Source organism: Brachyistius frenatus, unplaced genomic scaffold, assembly GCF_029030835.1.
Source record: "Brachyistius frenatus isolate BFR_SWC_R1_liver_20210118 unplaced genomic scaffold, ASM2903083v1 Contig_93, whole genome shotgun sequence".
In the NCBI taxonomy this organism is placed as follows: Eukaryota; Metazoa; Chordata; class Actinopteri; family Embiotocidae; genus Brachyistius; species Brachyistius frenatus.
Genome location: NW_027210692.1, coordinates 521,597 through 541,209, shown reverse-complemented (window position 1 = coordinate 541,209; position 19,613 = coordinate 521,597). Strand labels below are relative to the sequence as shown.

At 44.1% G+C, this 19,613-nt stretch overlaps 1 protein-coding gene across 2 annotated transcripts; it reads left to right on the top strand.

The window, feature by feature from the left end:
• The first annotated feature begins 1,402 nt into the window (after positions 1-1,402).
• plppr3a (phospholipid phosphatase related 3a) lies at positions 1,403-19,001 on the top strand. Of its 2 annotated transcripts, none has more exons than XM_069710585.1 (9): positions 1,403-1,979; positions 6,119-6,222; positions 6,541-6,726; positions 8,213-8,342; positions 9,255-9,450; positions 10,829-10,886; positions 12,834-13,007; positions 13,931-14,755; positions 15,198-19,001. In XM_069710585.1, the coding sequence occupies exons 2-9, from the start codon at positions 6,142-6,144 to the stop codon at positions 16,353-16,355; spliced, it is 2,808 nt and encodes a 935-aa protein (XP_069566686.1). In that variant the 5' UTR covers positions 1,403-1,979; positions 6,119-6,141; the 3' UTR covers positions 16,356-19,001. The 2 variants fall into 2 exon arrangements, with proteins under 2 accessions (XP_069566686.1, XP_069566687.1); XM_069710586.1 differs by lacking the exon at positions 1,403-1,979 and adding an exon at positions 4,498-5,583.
• The last annotated feature ends 612 nt before the right edge of the window (positions 19,002-19,613 follow it).

Below are 19,613 nucleotides of genomic sequence, written 5' to 3'. Positions count from 1 at the left end.
GTGTGTGTGTGTGTGTGTGTGTGTGTGTGTGTGTGTGTGTGTGTGTGTGTGTGTGATGTTGTCGGGGTGGGGGCTCTGGGCAGGCCTAGGGGGGAGGGAGGGGGGAATCAGAGATGAGGGAGTACCCCATGAGAACCAGAGAAACTCCCTGGCAACTGGAGAGACAGGACCGACACTAAAAAGGGGCGCCCCATTCATCCAGCACTGAGCTGTGACACAGAGCCAAATGACAGAGATTGAAAGAGGAGAGGTGGGGTGGGGGTGTGGAAATATCTGAATGAGTGGAAAAGCATTGGAGGCTGGTCAGCAGGCGACTTCCTGCTCTGCACCTCCTCAAGTTAGTCAGCACAGATATTAACAGACAGGCTGCAAGTGTCCCTGAATGTGTCACAACATTCACTTAAAACAATTATTGACCTGCCACAGAAAAATGTTTAAAACATGTTGGTGCTAAATGGATGCTTAAGGTCAGTTTTTGAGCCCCATTAAGAATTGATAACCGCGAGAGCAGAAAATATGGATCTCTTCTGCAACCACATAAAAGTGCACATGTCAAATCACGCCACCTGCACGAAACATGCACGTACATGTGCACGTACATGTGCACAACAGCCGAACCTTTGATGTTAATTGCCGCAATGTCATTCATGATGATTCAGTGAATCGCAGAGGTGTCTGCAGGGCTACTAAACGGAGCGTGCGCCGCGATCCCCATCACCTGCTACTCCGGGGGGGCGGGAGGGGGGGGGGAATCGTAAATGCACCACGATGGTCAGCGCCTGCCACACCCTTCAGGGTAAACAAAGGCAGAGACCCATCTGAGCCATCAAGTTCGGGGTTAAACAAACCAATCTGATGGTATTTACAGAGGCACGAGGCGTATCTGATGCTCAGCCTAATATTATAACCACAGTGAAATTGGCTCTCGCTTATAGATGAGAGGTTATCTCCAAAACCGCCCCCTCACTTTTACGCACACATGCGCATGCTACGTTTACTCCTCTCTCTCTCTCTCTCTCTCTCTCTCTCTCTCTCTCACACACACACACACACACACACACACACACACACACACACACACACACACATGCGCACACACATCCGCACATACACATCCCAAATGCTCCCCCCTTTGTCTTGGTCGCCTCACAGCGGTAGCCCCGAAACAGGAATTCAGCGGGGAAAGGAAGAGAAGCGTGTAGGCTGTGTGGACCAGACTGTCTCCTCCCCCCACCATAAACGCACACACCACAACTCTCTCCTCCCTCTGAACCCCCCCCCCCCCCTCCCCTCCTCCTCCTCTCCTCTCTCTCCTCTCCTCTCCTCTCCTCTCCTCTCCTCTCCTCTCCTCTCCTCCTCCACACCCCTGCTCGCCCCCCATGCCTTTGTGTGTGTATGTGCGCGCTGAGAAGCTGACTGCGTACCCGAAAGAACCGTGTGACGGATGCTGTGCATATAAAATCAGCTATTTTTTGGGGGGGGTGAAATTTCTTCTTTTTCGGTGTTACATATTCTGTGGGAAATAGGAAAAACCTGTAGGTGCGAATAAAGAAAAAAGGAGGAACCGGGTGGACGCACGTGAATCTCACTTATCCAAAAGCAAGGAAATAGAAAGGAGAGGAACGCGTTGCCAGCAAGTGCGGCAAATTGGACTTTTCACCATCAGCAACTCTCCTCTCCTCTCCTCTCTCTCTCTCTCTCTCTCTCTCGCCATCCCTGCTCTTTCTCCGTAGGTCCCCCCCCCCCCCCACTTCACTCCCTTCCTTCTTCCAGTCTCCCTCCGTGATCCCAGAATAGCCTCGCACCGGAGCGCTCCCTAAATAACAGTGAGGCTTTTTGGATTTCGGGGTGACTTGGGGGAGAAACTGGCGATGGATTAAAGGGACGGTGCACCGCAAAACTGGAGCAGCACACGCGACCACGCCGGGGGGGAAGGGGTCGACGGGACTCGGTGAATTCACGGAGCCCACGGGACAGAGGTGAGTGCCGTCCGGTAGTATCGTGGCTCTCTCTCTCCTTTTGCATGCAAAACCTGCCTCTCCTCCTGGCACGAGCTGAGAGGCGAGCGGGGGGAAGATCAGCACATGGTTTTCACGTTTCCATAATTGATGATCTCATACGCAATCTGCTGATTTCTGCTCGTGGAGGAGTAACTGATAAACGCTCATTTTAATATACAGTGGCTATTCAAAATGTGGCGAACAGGCTCGGTGTATCCTCCAATAGATGATCAACATCAATTAAAGCAAGTTGCATCTCCAGAGAAAGATGCAACCATCATCATTTGACATGCATGTTACTCAATTTATCTTATTAGAATAAAAACTAGCTTCAAATAACGTTTGGACTATTTCCTTCATTGTACAGGGAGGAGAGTTAAGTTTGGTTTACCCTCCTCCACAGCAGGTCGAGCATATGGCCCTTTATGTCTCTCTGCCTGTTCAGGGCCCTGCAGTGGACATGGCTTTGTAATAGCCAGCACACTAACTTTGTTGATGGATGCAGGATGAATATATAGTCAATTTTCAAGTTTATGTCTGTGAATAAGGGTTCATAAAAAAGAGCAGCGACTTTACACTTTGCATACTATTTTAGTGTTTAGTCAATGTCTTGTTAGTTGACACCATGAATCTATATGTCACTATATGGCTACTCTATTATACTATCCTTTACTGTCCTGTGCTATAATAAGGTAAAATGCAGAATCCTTTTGCTCCAACAGAATCAGACCTGTGTGGAATTATCCAAAACATCCCCTTCTGAGAAATAATCCGATGCTTTCTTTTGTTCTAATTTGATTCAAATTTATTGTAATTTTATGAAAAACGTACTGTTACTGTTTCTTGACACGATTTAGTAAAAACACAAACATTTTCCCAAAAGGAAACATAAAACACTTGAACAAAGAATGGCACCATCACACAAACCATCACACAAGTTCAGCGAACAGTAAAGCCTAAGAAACCATTTTCTTTTCCATCAAAAGTCATAATAAGGATAATGTATGTAACAGAAATGTCTTCATGCCTTTTGAATCAGCTCATGGGCCCTGAAGTCCAAACAATTCACCATACGGTTATATATACAATGCCAAAGGCTGTAACAGGCTGTAACATATTACAGAAACTATTTAGTTGATTGGTTGATAGATTGGTTAATAGAAAATATAAACTATTCTAATGACTGACCAGGAACTTCCTCCTACTACTCCTTCCTACTATCATAGGATAGTAAACTGGATATGTTTGTATTTTGGGCTTTTTGTTCAGCATAGCTAGTTGCAGTTGTTGCCTTGGGCTCTGGGAGATTGTAATGAACAATTTCACTATTAATCAATTGAGAAAATAATTATAAAATGTGTCAATACTGAAAATAATAGCAAGTTGCAGCCTTATTTTAATATCTACCACAGAATGCTGTGATGGGTGACAAATTAAAGAATAAACAACTTGTGCAAAATGATGTTAAAAAGGGTATAAAGGGTCACTGACTAAGTATGAAAGTGCTCATATTTTGTGGTTTATTCCGGCCTGTTAACCAGCACTCTCCATGTCTTTTAGCAGAATGTTGTCCAACCCTCCAGCAGAGTTTACAAATCTCTGCCATTGAAGCTCTTCTGGAGCCTTGTGGTGGCCCCAGACACGTTAAACAGGGCTTTCCCTTTAATTTGTCACCCATCTGTACATTATACTGTCGAGTCTCTTGTCTCCAACACCGCCACCCGCACCCCCACCCCTGCAGCGTTGGTGGTCACTGAGTCTTGTATTTTCCTTGCTGTCTGTCGGATCGTTTCCCTCCACCGCGGGCTATACAACCGACCTCATTCATGCGCAGACCAGCTGTACACAAACTGCTTGGACTGTAGACACAAGCGCTTCCATGATGTTTGCAAGCGCGAGCGTACAGCGGGTCAAACTACACACATCGGCAGCCACACACCCAATGTGACGCGTCCCAGTGGACAAATGCTGGTGTAATAGATAAACAAGCCCCTTTCTTCAGTCAAGAGGCTCGCTGTTTGTGTGTGTGTGTGTGTGTGTGTGTGTGTGTGTGTGTGTGTGTGTGTGTGTGTGTGTGTGTGTGTGTGTGTGTGTGTGTGTGTGTGTGTGTGTGAGAGACATGAATTGGGGTGAGGTTTAAGTGCTGACTGGAGTAGGGCACTGAGACCAAGCAGCTGAGAGACTGAGACCCATGCAGGACCCGGTGTCTTACTAAGCTGCTTTCAACCACACTGGAATCCATCCATCCCAATATCCTCCGTGTCTCTGATCCTCAACCCCCCCTCCCTGCTTACCCTGACACCAGACACAAATATGTACACACACACACTTCAGTTACACTCTTGTGCTTCTCGTTTTTTTTTTTTTTTTTTGTATCATTCTTTTCTTTGATCTGCGCTTATCTTGTCCTCTCATTTCCCTTCCTTCCTTTTCTCTCTCCTCCTCTCCTTTCCTCTCCTCTCCAATACATTTCTAGCGGTCATGGAAATTAGACTGTAGAAGTCTTTGATTTACTGTGTTACATTGCCTCAGGGTCAGGCCTTCTTGGAGAGAAACAGAGAGGCAGAAAAAGAGAAAGAAGGGAGAATAGAGAGGGGAAAAAAAGAAGAAAAAAAAAGGAATGGGGTAGAGAGAGGTGGGAAAAAATAGGGACAGATGGTGAGAGAAGAAATGATGGAGAAAGGTAGAGGAAGCAGAGAGATGGGGATTTGTTGACATACACCCGAACAGGCATGAGAAAGAAAGATATAAGAAGGACCAGTGAGAGATAAATACACAAAGCTAAACAAAACCACAGTAAGCTGTAGAGACAGAAATACAGAGAGGTGGAAGATGACGGAGGCAGATGCCTCGACAGCTTTCAGAAAATGTGAGATTCCTGAAGGATGATGCAGAATAGTATTTTTGGATTGAAACTTCAGAATAACATTCGTGCAATCTGCTTTAAATTTGACCATTTGTGTGCCAAAAAAAAGCAACATTACAAACTAAAAACTCATTTTTACCATCATGTAAGACTGTAATTCTCCATTAAAACTCATTCTAATAAGTATAAATGGTTTCAGTTGGGTCAGCGGGCCTTTGACTAACAAAGCAGCAGGCGTGCATGTTTTTGGGACAAACTGTCCCAAAGCCTTTGAGCCAAATCAGATCCTCAAGTTAATCATTTTAGCCAGTTTATGATAAAAAATGAATGCCGACCCAACAAAAGGGAACTGACATAGGGATAGCCAATGTTGGAAAAAGAGTAAAAGGTGGAGAACTCGTACTGAGACAGAAAAGAGGCCAAAAGGGAAGTGTTGGTAACATGAAGTCAGATTGGTTGGACGAGGGAAGGATACAGTAGATGGAAAGTGATCGGGAAGAAGCGATAAGTAAAATGGGGCAAGAAGAAATGGGAGAGGAAGGGAGAATTTGGTAGAGGATGGGGATGCAGAGATAGGACAGTCACTTATGGGGTGAAATGGGGAGCTGTGAATATTTAACTCTGTTTAGTTTTCCATTTGAGCTCCTGGCTGTTGCTTCTCTCTCAGGCCCTCCGTTTGCCTCCCGGTTACTGATGGCAGGAGACATCTGTACACGTGTATGTTTATGAGAGTGTGAGGAGGATGAATCCGGTGTATAACAACCGCGTGGAAGTTTAAAAAAGCTTCCTTTTGAATTGGAAGCTTTAATCTTCGTGTGTGTTTGTTGAATTAATTGTGGCCTAACTTTCAATAGGATCTTAATGAGCTTGTGTGTGTCTCAATGCATGCGTATTTGTAGACATGAGTAATCAGTGAGTCTAGTCATTAAATGTGCTTACTTTGAATAATAGATCTAATTATTGGATGTGTCTGTGTCTAAGGTTGTTCATAGACGAATGCACCACACATTACTAAGCAACACTGAAACAGAATGCATTTGAACATTTCTGAGACAAAGTCTCGCTCTTCAAACTAATGCATTTCAATTTGTGCTACGTAAAACCTTTCAACCCTAAAACCTTTCGAACCCAGTTTGGCTTGAAGTTTGAACATCTTTTTGATGTTCTCAGCGACATTGATGGTGAAAATCCATTAAAAAACGTGCTGTGAAACTTCGCTCTGATGTCTCTTCTTGATCTGCCGTCCCTCCAGGCTGTGACTGGTCCCACCCCAAAATGACGTCCCCCAAAAACAAAGCGAAGAAGAAACCACCCAAAGACAGCATGACGCTGCTGCCATGCTTTTATTTTGTAGAGGTATGTCAGTGAATCACCTTTATTAATGTGCTTGGTCAACATTACTCACTACATTTACTGAATCAATCCCCCTTTTTACTGTACAGTCATACCGGCAGTGAGTGTTTATGTTGATTGCATCTGACCACCATTGAAAATATGGCATCACTTTCTTCTTTGTCCTTGTGTGTATTAGTTTGTGGTCAAAGCTAAGATGAAATATTGGATGAATAACCCTTATCCAAGCAAATATTAAATGCTCCTCACTCTTTGCTTTTGCCCTTGGCCTTGTTTGTGTGTCGGGCATGTGTGTGTGTGTGTGTGCGCGCGCCTTTCCAGCTCCCCATCGTCCTGTCCTCCTTGGTGTCCCTGTACTTCCTGGAGCTAACAGATGTGCTGTCCCCGGCCACGGTGGGCTTCCGTTGCCATGACCGCGACCTCTCCATGCCCTACGTGGAGACGGGCGATGAGCTCATCCCTCTGTTGATGCTGCTGAGTTTGGCCTTCGCTGGTCCCGCAGCATCCGTAAGTCCGCCGTATGCACATTTGTGAGGATGTTTGTAGGGGAGTAGTGGAGTGTGCGATTTTCCTTGATACTCGGTCTCAGACAACCCTGTGGCTCTTTCTTATCTCTGCATGCAGTTAGCAATCAAGGATATTAAAGTACTTCAGTCCAATCCAAGGCTCTTCATGCGATCACGTGGGAAAATATGCTACAGTAACTGTCAGTTGCATACTTAAAGTAAATAATTTTTTTTATATCATGCCGGTTATCTCCCTGTTTATGCACACACAGCAGGGATCCAGTGTAATGCATGAATATTTTAAAAACAGCACTTCCAGTTACAGTACTTCCAGTTTAACCACTGGAAAATGCTTACTTTACTTGGTGAAACTGAGCCAGAGGAACTAAAGGTGCCTTTGGCTTTATCTGACTACACTTTCAATGTCCTCCGTCAATTTAACAAAAATAATTCTACTTAAAAAAAAATCTTCTCTGCCAAAAGTTTATCAGCATTTAACTGAATTAATTTCGGGACAAGAAAAACACACACTACCTCTTGATTATCGTCGAAAGAAGTTGTTTTGGCTAAAGTGTTAGCAATCCTTCTCGCGCTGACACATCCAGGAAATAAAGAGGAACATTAGCATTCACTTGAAGTTCTTTTTCCAGACGTCTAATGACTGTAAGCAAACTAACTGCTCCCATTGTGGTGCTGCATTGGCTTGAAAACATGTGCAACTGATGAGAGTACAATTTGCAGGCTATACCACCAAAATGTTGGCTAACTAAAGCTAAAAATCTTAAGTAATAGTCCCCTGGGTTGTCACCGAGCAACATTTATCCAATCCTGATGTTAAAATGATGCTTTATTAGGACAAACTCTTCCCACATCTGTTACTACGACAGAATTATGTCACAGGGGTTGAATGACTTAATGTGTGCTTTATAGTTTAAACACAAACATCTCACAGAAACACTTGTGTACATAGATCACGCAAATATGCAAACACGCAGCTTCTCGAACGCTCACAAAGCAAATTCAGTCTCCCCTCAGAAACGCTGGATCAATGGACACATTGATAAATATACACCTGACATTCCCGTACACATCATCCGCCATGCCACAGGGACACCCCCACCCTCCACCCACCCCCATCCTAATCAATACACACACTCACACGCCGACACACACACACACACACACACACACACACACACACACACACACACTCTGCTAATCCATCAGCAGCATGGAAACGAACAGACCTCTCCAACACTCATCTATCACTCTGATTGGAAGTGATTACTATTCAATAGCACCTTGCCTCCACTCTCTGCCTGTAGATCACAATCACAGACGTTCAAGTCCAACATTAAATAGCGCTTTTTACACTCCCCCCTCCCCACCTTGTCTGTGCTTTTTCTCTTTCTATCTCTTTGTCTTTTTATACTTGTCTCTCCGTGGACGCACTTTCTTTCTCACTTTGTCCCTCCCTCTGTGTGTAGATTATGATGGGGGAGGGCCTCATGTACTGCATGCAGTCCAAACTGAAGACCTGTCCCAAGTCGGAGGGCAGCATAAACGCTGGAGGCTGCAGCTTCAACTCCTTCCTACGCAGAACCGTGCGCTTTGTCGGTGCGTCCAACATCCAGTCCTTAAGTTTTTTTGTTTTTGTTTTTGTTTTTTTTAAGGGGTTCTTGTAGGAGTTAAGCTCACGTTGTTATTCAGAGCACACATACAGTCACATGTGTGAGGGTTCAGGAAAAATGTCTGTGGATGGACACAGTAACAGTTCTAAACAGCATCTATATCACGTGATGCGAAACAAACACCTCACTGAGGATGTATGAGACAGTTTACTGCGTAAGTGTGCATTGCAGAAGCAGTGTTCAGATTCACCCTTATTTGAAGTCTGAAAGTACTTTTCTCTTTATTTTTTTGCTGTTTTATGCTTTTCTTTGTATTTTCACAAGCAAGCAAAGTAAAATAGGCATATTGATACAGTGAGCAACCCGTCAAAGTTCAGTGGCAGATGTGCAGTTTATATTTGGTTGGTTAAGGCAAACCACAAAGTTAATGTTCTGCTGTCGGTATTTAGGAGTAAATTGCTGTTGTTTTTAAGATGGAAGTCAGTTTTGCCTCAGACAAATTGTCCCCCTTACCGACTAAGCCCCCAACTTTATTCTACTTTTTAGAACAGAGAAATAAGCTAATTACATGCATTAAATGAAGGGTGACTTGAAGTGAAATAGCCGTGATATAATACTCTACAGGAAATATCTTGAGGCAAACTTTGAGCTTTGAAGTGAAAACAGTAATTAAGTCACCTTGCCAGTTTTCACTGTCTGCGATGAAGCTTTAAAATGTAACAAACTGAAGGCCTGTGGTGTCACTTCAGGTCGGAGCGACCTCAGCGCTGGTTTTTTTTCTCCCTGCAACTGCACGAGTTCATAAATGAACAGCTCAGTGTGAGGAAACCACCAGGGGCTTTTTAGTTCATTTACCAAGGCTGTCTCGCCATCTCTGCCTCTTACCTCTCTCCCTCAGGTGTTCATGTATTCGGTCTCCTGGCAACAGCCCTGGTGACAGATGTCATCCAGTTAGCCACCGGTTACCACGCCCCTTTCTTCCTCACCGTCTGTCAGCCCAATTACACGGCCCCGGGAGTGTCATGTGACAACAACGCCTATGTCACGCAGGACATCTGCATGGGGAAAGACCAGTATGCTATTATGTCAGCCAGGTAAGACTTTACGATTGGAGTGTCTCCATGTGCTGTAATTCAAAACAATACAAAAACCCAATGAAGGTGTGGAGATATGATGCAATACAATAAAGTTCATTTTCACAGAATCTCACCTGCATGATTATCAGCTTTCTTGCAAGCTGATCTAATGCCTATTAATAGGAATACAGCAGTGTTTGGTACCTTAGCTTGCTAGCTGGTATACTGTATACAAGCCTATGCAAAAAAAAAAAAGGCTTTATCAGAAAAGATTACTTAACTATATTATGATGATAAAAGGATTTACAGTTGTACAGTTTACTGTATTGTTACGCATCTTTATCTTGCAGAAGTAAAGGAGTCATTCAAACTAATTTGCATTTGAAGAGGATTATATACGATTAAAATAGATACAGAGAAATTGTTGTTGTTACAGCTGCAAAATAATGTTGTTGCTGTTTAAAATGATGCATTTTTTTTATTTGCTGTCGATATGCGTATTAGTAAATTTAAGTGTTTATTTGTACAATAATACTTTACAAATCCTCACCGTGCTCAGCCGCAGTGTGGCTAAATTTGGCTTTTAAAGTAACTCTTTAGCAGCAGAGTTTGTAACAAGCCGACATAGGTCAGACAAACAAGCTGCAGCGTATGGGCATGAGAGGCATAATAAGCGCATACACACAGGAAAGATTACAGCTAAACAGAGCTGATACAGGGATAATCCTGCTAGTACAAATGCACAAATTGATACTTCTGCACTTGTGGGGACCTATGTTAACATAATGCATTCCCATCCTCCTAATACAAAAACCTAAAGGAATAGCGAGGATATTTTGATAATGCACTTAAAGTTTTAGCTTTGACAATTAAAACTAAATGCCTTAATAAACTAGCCTGTAGGGCAAGCCAAAGTGTGCTCATTCTCAGAGAACACTCCCCTAACCTGTACACACCCACATAAATTCAGCCTGAAAAAGTGGGAGACGGTAAATACAACAGTTAAAGACAAGGATAAACTCACTTAACAAGGCAAAGTAAATGAGATGTGTCATTCACTTTTATAAACTCAATTAGCGGCTATGACCTCAACTCATTCACTCCCCCCTAATGTTCCCACTAATGCCCCATGGTACTCTGTTTGTGTTTATTAATGCTCACATTCAAGGACACGCTCTCACTTTGACAAACACTCAGTCGAGCAGGCACACAGGTTTTAATGTCAAATGCGACCCTGACATAACAAGAGCAGCCGCAACAGTTTTATTCAGGTTTATTTCAAGAGGCAATAAACCCACTCAGAATACACAAAGGTATCTTATATGAAACCACGAAATCTCTTTCTTTTATTTGCCTTTACTCTTTCACACCTAACTCTTCCACTTTCTCCCCTTAGGAAAACATTTCCATCCCAGCATGCAACGCTCTCTGGCTTCGCTGCTGTATATATCTCTGTAAGCACTTCCTTTTGCCTTACTTGCCGCCTGTGTTTGTTTAACTTGAGTGTGATGTATTTGCATGATGCTTATGTGTTTGTGATTGTGTGTGTTGGTTACTGGGTGCATCTCTTATATAAACGATTACTTCATCATAGCTTTAAAATAATGACTAGTTTTATAATTCTGCAAAATCTTGAGTGATACAAATCTTTATTCTTTTTTTCTTGTTTCAAAAATTTTCCTGAGTTTTTGTGGCTGACAATAATTACTTTTTTTATCTGTTCAATTATCTGAGTTCATGATAACTATCCAGACTGATTTTTAACAAACATGTGCTGGCATCGTAAAACATGTTCCCGCATATCAGAGGATTTCTCACTGGAATGAAATCACTGTCACTTCATATGTAAGTTATCACATATATATAACTGTTTGCTCACCGAGACATTTATGGATTGCAAACTATCCTCAGGCGAAAGAGACATCAAGATCATATGAAATGAAATAACAGGAAGTGTCTATTGAGGTCAGATTTCAGTGTTTATTGTTACATCCTGCTGCTCATTGGGTAGCTTGTTTTGGCCATTCTGCGGTCCGGTGCTGACTGCAGCAGGATGGGAACTGTACGGCAAAGTAGCACTGTCATTTTTCCATGAGGTGACACCCTCCCACACACAACAAGCCCACACACACACACACACACACACACACACACACACACACACACACACACACACACACACACACACACACACACACACACACACACACTCTCCTCCACCAATGGCTATTGCAAGCTACTGGCCATATCACTGCTGCCTCACTGAGCTCAGTGTGTGCTCATTAAAGCTCACTAGACAGATTTCTGATGAGAAAAGGCGAAAGGAGGGAAGCAGCTGTTTTGGTTGCTAGAGTTATAACTCTACCCTGATCTCAGGTATATTTTTTTTTCATTACTGCCCACCACATTGGGACATTTATTTATTTATTAAATCCAATCTGAAAAACCCTTCTGGTATATTGCAATGTAGTGAAATAAGCAAGTCACATAAGGAAGATCTCATCACAAGGCAGACAGTCAAGAAGTATTGAGAAAATCTGCATAAAAATTTAACTGAAATCTCCCCATGCTAACAGATTTTCCTTCTTGCTTTAAATAAAACAGGGTTTATATGTCCAGTATTCAATAGGGCAAGCTTGTTAAAAAATACATTTTTGCAAAGCCTGCTATTCTGTCACTCAGCTGTCTCCCACTCTATGTAATCGAAGTGCGGTCTGCATGCAGAGAATGTCAATGTACAGTAAATATATTCTTCCCCTTTTTCGGCCTCTCCTGCTCACTCATCAACTTTGCTTAACTGTCAAAGGATATTCTTCTTAGGAAGCAGTTAATCCCATACGCATCATTAGGGCCCGAGCACGAAAGCCCTATTGTTCTACAAGGAATTATTATTCCACATTATTATTATTTTCCGTAAACAACTGCATTTTTGGAGGCGTTATCATATTCAAAAAGCTCTCCCAGCGAAAAATGTCATATTTTAGTGGAGTCGTGAGTGGGCGTGGCCAAATGGTTCGCTAGCGCCCCCTAAACAGATGCCCCGGTGGCTACATTTACCTACATGCACGAAATTTGGTTCACATGTATATCACACCGAGATGTACAAAAAAAAGCCAAGCAATAGGCCTGCTGTCGAAGACCACAATGAGTTTTTACATTTCATTTTTGTACAGATAAAACAATTATATAGATATTAAGCTTTAGAGCTAGAGACCATCTCCTGAATTTATGCAAAGCTAAGCTAACTGCCGTCTTTCATAATTAATGAGCAATTTTAAGAGTGATATCTATATTCTCATCAGATGCTCACGTTTTACACCCAGCAGAGAGACCACCACAGTTTCTGTACGTCTAAACTGCCAGTCCTTTCCTAATCTATGCATATGTCTCTCTCTCTGCAGATGTATTTCAATGCCAGCATCAACAGCACAACTAAGCTGCTTAAGCCATTGCTGGTCTTTGCTTTCTGCATGGCGGCTGGTCTCGCCGGTCTGACGCAGATAACTCAACACCGCAGTCACCCGATAGACGTCTACGTGGGATACGTCATAGGAGCTGGCATCGGAGTCTACTTGGTTAGTTGAAGTTGAAACTTGCTCCTCCAATCAAACTTCTCAAGCTCTTTAAAATCTAGAGTTAAAATATATTACTGCGATTTATTATTTTGCTGGTTTCGAGATAACTTTTCCTTTTATGATACTGTAACTCGCTAAAAGACATCTGCAAAAGTTAAAATGTCTTGAAATGAGTTCCCCATTTTAGGCTGGAGTGTGTGAATTAACTGTCTGCATATGTTTGTGGGCATTTAGGGATTTATTTTATCCCCAGGGAGTAGTTAACAGTCAGCGTGCAGCGCGGCGGGAATGACAGAACACACATAAATAGATTTTTTTTTTTTTTTTTTTTAATTAAGTGGTTTGGTTGTTTTGCTGTGACTGAACTGTCCTATTGTATTATTCCAACATGATCACAGCATGTGCTAACAAATGCTTTTTTTTTTCCATCACCTTGCCTCCCTGTGTGGCTTCCGTACTTTTCTCTCCCAGCATTTTTTTTTCTTTCTTTTTTTGGCAGGCTATATATAGACTTTTTCTATTACAGAGCGTCGTCGGGAGAGAGAATGAATAATCCGATAAGAATTCTCTGGAACAATTTCACACTTCATTTTCAGAAAACTTGTCGTTGCCATTTTCCACGCTTCCCTCTCTCCCTCTCTCGTCTTTTACTTTGTAAGAGGGGGAGCATTTCCTCCCTGTCATTATGGGATGAAAAGAGGGGGAAGAGAGTGATTCATGCTGACCTCAGACGAAACAGGAGGAAAAAGAGATGCCTATTCACGCACACTCTCCACATTAATGGGAAAATATATTTTTTTTTCCTCATCCAAAGATTAAAGGAAATACATTTTCACTTTTTAGTTTCTGTTTAACATTCTGAGTACCTCTGTCACCTGATTTATTTCTCCTCCGTCTCTGTATCCCTCTCTGTCCTCTGTTAGGCTGTGTACGCAGTGGGAAACTTCAAAGCATCAGAAGAAGATGCTCCTTCCTTACAGAGACTGACCTCAGCTCATCAAAAGGACACCCTGAGGGTGTTGAGCCAGCGGAGTCATGACTCCCTGTACAGGAAGACTCCCAGGGTGTCGGAGAGCAGGGAAGAGTTGGGGGCGGGACTGGGGTCCGGAGCTCGCAGCAAGGTGCGGAGGGAGAAGGCGTCCCTGGCCTCCCTCAAACGAGCGAGTGCCGATGTGGAGCTCCTGGCAACCCGCGGCCCCATGGGTAAGGAAACCATGGTTACCTTCAGCAACACCTTGCCCCGGGTTGCAAACGGCAACAGCCCCATCTCTCCCTCGGAGGAGCCGGTCGCCGCTCAGCGTCACATGACCTTCCACGTGCCCTTCGACCCCCAGAGGTCTCGGCAGCTGGTGTCTGAATGGAAGCAACGCTCGCTGGAGGTCCGCAGCCAGACCTCACGAGACGAGGAGGAGGGGATGGACGGAGGAGGTGAAGGAGGAGCAGCTATGGGAGAAGGAGGCGACCAAGGGATGCCTTCATCCCTTTATCCCACGGTGCAAGCCAGCAACAGCACCGCCACGCCGACCGGAGCCAGGATGGTGGTAGCACCCCCACTCGTTCACATCCCCGAAGAGGCCTCTCGGCCACCGCCTGTCTCCCCGAAGAGTGCCAAGACCCGTGCCAAGTGGTTGTCACTCACAGAGGCGGGAGGGGTGAAAGAGCCTGGAATGGGGCCCATTGCGGTGTCGACTCCCCGGGTGCCCAACACGCAGCCCAGCCAGCCTCCCAGCCAGCAGAGAGTCACTCAGGTGGGGTAGAAATTACAAAATGAATGCCTGCAAATGACCAGAAGTACATTGTCCTGAGCGGTCATTTTTCATACTTTAATCTCATGTGGCATGCAGCCAGCTCTGGAATAATATATTTTAGACGTTAGAGGAGATTTAACAGCTGCATGATTTATTTTGTTGGTAAAATCAAAACAGAACAACATTGGTGGAAGCAATTTCACTGATTAGTTTCCAATAAAAAAGTGCTCCCATAAGGGTTCAGACTTTAATTATAGTTGGGAGTTAAATCTTATTAGAAAGTCTGTGAGGGGTATTCAATGTTGGTATTACCGTTCACAATGTTAACTGTAATCAAAGTCCCTGAACTTTAGATTTATTTTACCATAAACAATTTGCTGCTTTTAGTAATAGCTGCTTTTACAATATTTATGCACTCTGATGAGATTTCTGTGTCCTGCAGGTCATAGCGATGTCGAAGCAGCCGGGTCACGCAGTAGTCGCTTCATCCAATAAGACGTCAGAGGGTGGCTCCTCCTCCGGTGGTGGCTCCAACTGTTCCGAGTCGCCGTATTACCGCATCCAGTCCGATCGAGACAGCTGCACCGGGAGCAATCCGGGGAGCATCGCTGGCAGCGGAAGCATCGTCACGATCGACGCCCACGCCCCTCACCATCCGGTGGTGCGTGTGTCGGCCAGCAACGGCAAGCCGTGGGAGTGGAGGAACACCATCAGTGGTAACATGATGACTGCCGACCCGGCGGGTGACAAACACCGCGCGGCGCTGCATCGACAGGACAATGTCAGTCACTACCGGGATTACCGGACGCTCCCAGTGAAAACAGACTCGCTCTGCTCCTCCTCGGCCAGCGGCAGCGCCGAAGGAGGTGCGGAGCTGCCTCCCCCGCCTCTCCCCACATCCTCCTCCCCTTTGCCTCCTCCGCCTCACCTGTTGTCATCGCCTCTCCCGCCACCGCCCCCTCAATCCTCTTCCCCTTTGCCTCCCCCTCCACACCCGAGCTCCTCCCCAATGCCTCCGCCTCACCTTCACCCCGCCTCATGTCATATGCCTCCACCTCCTCACCCCTCCTCGCAGATGTCTCCACTGCCCCTCCCGTCATCCTCCCAAATGCCTCCACCTCCTCACATATCTTCCTCCCAAATGCCTCCACATCCTCACATATCTTCCTCCCAAATGCCTCCACCTCCTCACATATCCTCCTCCCAAATGCCTCCACCTCCTCACATGTCTTCCTCCCAAATGCCCCTGCCTCCTCATCCGTCCTCTTCCCCCTTGCCTTCTCATCCTCATCCTCTTCCTCATCCTCATCCTCATCCTCATCCTCATCCTCATCCCTCCTCCATGCTTCCGCCACCTCACCCGTCATCTTCCCCCTTGCCTCCCCATTCTCATCCTCATCCCTCCGCCATGCCCTTGCCTCCTCACCCGTCTTGCTCCAGCATGCTTCCCCCTCCTCCCCACCCCGACTTGCTTATCGACAGCCACAGCCAGGCATTGTCCCGCTCCTCCACCCTGCCTCGCCGGCCCTCCGTGTCCGCCCGCAGCCATGCTGAGCAGGAGCACTACTACAAGGCAATGCAGAATGAGAGGATGTTATAGTACAAGGGGGGGGGGAGACCACGGACATCATTGTAACATCAGAGGTTGTATTTGTGAAGACTCGGTTGAAAGAGAAGTAACAAAAGTAGCTTGTGACAGGTGAACAGAGAAACATGATTTGAAAATGACTAAAAAAGGTTGAGGCCACTGAATCCAGCAGGGGTGGAGGACTTATGGAAAGGTCTGGCAGATTACAAACCCAGCGGGGGATCTGTCTTTTCCCTGCTCACCCATACTGCCCATAGCGCCAGCTCAGCGGCCTTGACTGCAAAAAGAACAGACAAGCGAAGAAAAGAGGAGTCAAAGGAGAGCAGGGTGAAAAATTAAAAAGCCCTGGTTTCAGCATGCACATCCTCTGTGTTTCTCTAGGACACATTCAAAGGAGGAATTTCAAGAGGCTGCAGTTGAAAGAGAGATATCACAATGAACGGTCTGGGATTTGCTAAATCAAGTTTCCCTTGAGAGGAGGGATAAGACTGAGAAAACAAAACAACTACAGGCAATACTAGCTCTTCTTAAACTGGCGCAGCTGTTTGAGGTTGCCAACCATTACACACAGAGAATTTGCTCTTGTAACCAGCTGAGAAACTCGTGCTTCAAAGCACCCAAACAGCTCTGAATAAAGGGAAAGTATGTAGGACGGTCAAGTTCAGCCACAGGTTCAAGAGTATTAGCCACAAATCATAAAAGCATGGTAGTTTTTTTCACCCCTCTAAATAAACAAAAACCAAACGGGGAATTTGTGTTTGACGCCAAGCAAACGTGTCAGAATCCACCAGAGGGAGCTTAGGAAGCATTGCTTCTGGATGGGGAGGAGGAAGGAGGAGGTGGAGGGGTGGATATAAGGAGGATCATGCACAGTTGGGCACTCCTATACAGACGTCACTGAATGGATTACTGTTGTAAACATGAGAGGCAGTGGAATAACTGTTCCTAAAATGAAGAGGGAGACAGGCAGACGGTCTGTCTCTGGCTGTGTGCAAAAAACCTGTCGCGGAAACAGAGCTCGAAGCTGCTCTAAGGAGATTAACGTTTGTTTATCAAACCAATGCTAGCCCGCTCTTCACATTTGGCCCCTCTTTGGTGAATCACAATAGTGACGGGAATGTTAATGGAAAGCTGACCGGCCGCTAGTGCAGCCCGCCATCACCACCACAACATAACGGCCAAAGCAATTGCTGGTTGGACGCAGCTAACTGACTTTATAGATTAGCTTTCAAATGTTCTCAAGAACAACTTTGGAGCTGTCAGGTTGTAAAGAAATTTTTCCTTGGTGTTCATTTCTGTTTTTTTTTATCTTGCTGATTTATCAGGAAGAGCTCTGCAGGAGGACACAAATCTATTTATACACAACTTAGTAAGATTTACAACTCCAGACTCCATCTGTCTGTCCATTATCAATACCCGTTCATCCTTTGCAGGGTCCTGAGAGATTCACAGTCTGTAACTGGTCAACCTGTTATTGAGAATGCCTTATCAGGAAGTTACACTTGTGGTTTTTTCTTTTTTGATATGACATACATGTCTAGTTTGTTGAACAAATGGTAATGTAAACAGCACAAAATCATCAACAAATGTAGTGTGCTCAGTTCCCACGGAGCTGCACATGTTCAGGCAAACTCTGGGCAAACTACATCTGCTGATAAAGAATATGTAATATAGCAGAAAGTTCCAGTACAACCATGTAAGTGCACCACAAATTGAGATTATTCTGGAAACTGGCCCTTGGAAAACAGCCAGGCCAAGAATGAGCGGTTAACCAAAAAAAAATGTTTAACGTAGATCTGTAATTATCTATAATAGCTTTGAAGCAGTTGACAGAAATTATTTGAAAAAAAATTTTGTACTTGATTAATTAAGTCATTTTCCAAGGATTTCAGTTTCATAAACATGAGGATTTCGATTTTTTATTTTTATTTTTTTTTTCTGCTTAATTGTAAACTGAATGCTTGGGAGAAGAAAAAACAATATTGTTTTCATATGGCCAATCAGTTATATAATATAAAAAAAAAATCTGAATTTCGTCATTCCTAAATCTTACACTTTGAATCTACACCTATAAGCAGGAAGGACGTGTGCAACCTGTTGGTGCTCTTCCTGCTCACCTCTGCCTCTTGTGTGTATTTATACTATGTTGTATAAAGTTATCATCCGGTACCTTTCATTTTTCCGACAAGTGCTTTATTTTAGACCATAATTTGATCATAATACAGACACGCAGATTAAGTTGGCTTCCACACCACGCAACCCAACATCTGAAGGATACGTTGGATTTTGTAAAGTTGTTACTCGGAAGAGGCTGTGTTAAATGAAACAAGTTGTTTTTTGTAGTGGCGCTCCTCAGATGAGGAGCAGGTAGATAAAGTTGCTCGTGAGTTTGTGCTGCATGTGTGTACGAGCGTGTTTCTTTCTTTTCTTCTTCTTTTTTTTACTTCTGTGCTTCAAGTCTGCGCCGTTACTTTTTGACAGACTGACATGCTGGTGATTATCGTACTACTTTGCCCCATTTTGACTGTAAAAAAATACTTGACTTTACCTAATATTATTAATACTATTATTACTCCACAGTCCTCTTTTATGGACTCATGTTTTTCTATCTGTGGTGATGTGTAACATTAATAACCTTATTGAATAAAAAAAAAAAAAAAAAACAAGACTTCTTAACTAAGGTTTCATCGTGTGGTACTTGAAAGAAGAGGAGCAGGTGTACATGGCACGGCTCAAAATAGAGAGAGAGGGTCAATGCGGTGGCAGCTTTTACCGCCACTCTAATGAAAAGGATCTCCTCCATTGATTCCTGGTTTATGAGAACTACCTTGCTCATTCATACGCTCACACACAAAACACCAAATACACACACAGCCAGACAGATGTAGCACAGGCACATTTGTAGTGCAACATTTGCTCCTTTCCTGTGGGCTAGTGTCGGGTTTCCATAATGAATTCTGCTTGAATGTTGGTCAGTCCCAGATGACCTGCAGGGATGCAGCGATCATTGGATGAAGCCAGTGTGTGTGTGTGTATGTGTGTAAATGTGCACTTTTGGAAAAAAAAATAGGATTTTGTGTGTTTGAATACAGAGCTGAGATTTGTTTATTCAGATATAAATCATTTCATGATTCACACGTATTAAGATGGATGATTATGCAGATAGTAATTTGTTTTTTGTGTGTGTGCATTTGTGTAGTGCACGGTCCAGATGTAGTGTCGTTGTGTGTCCCTTCAGATATGTGTCAGTTTTCCATTTGTAATGCATGT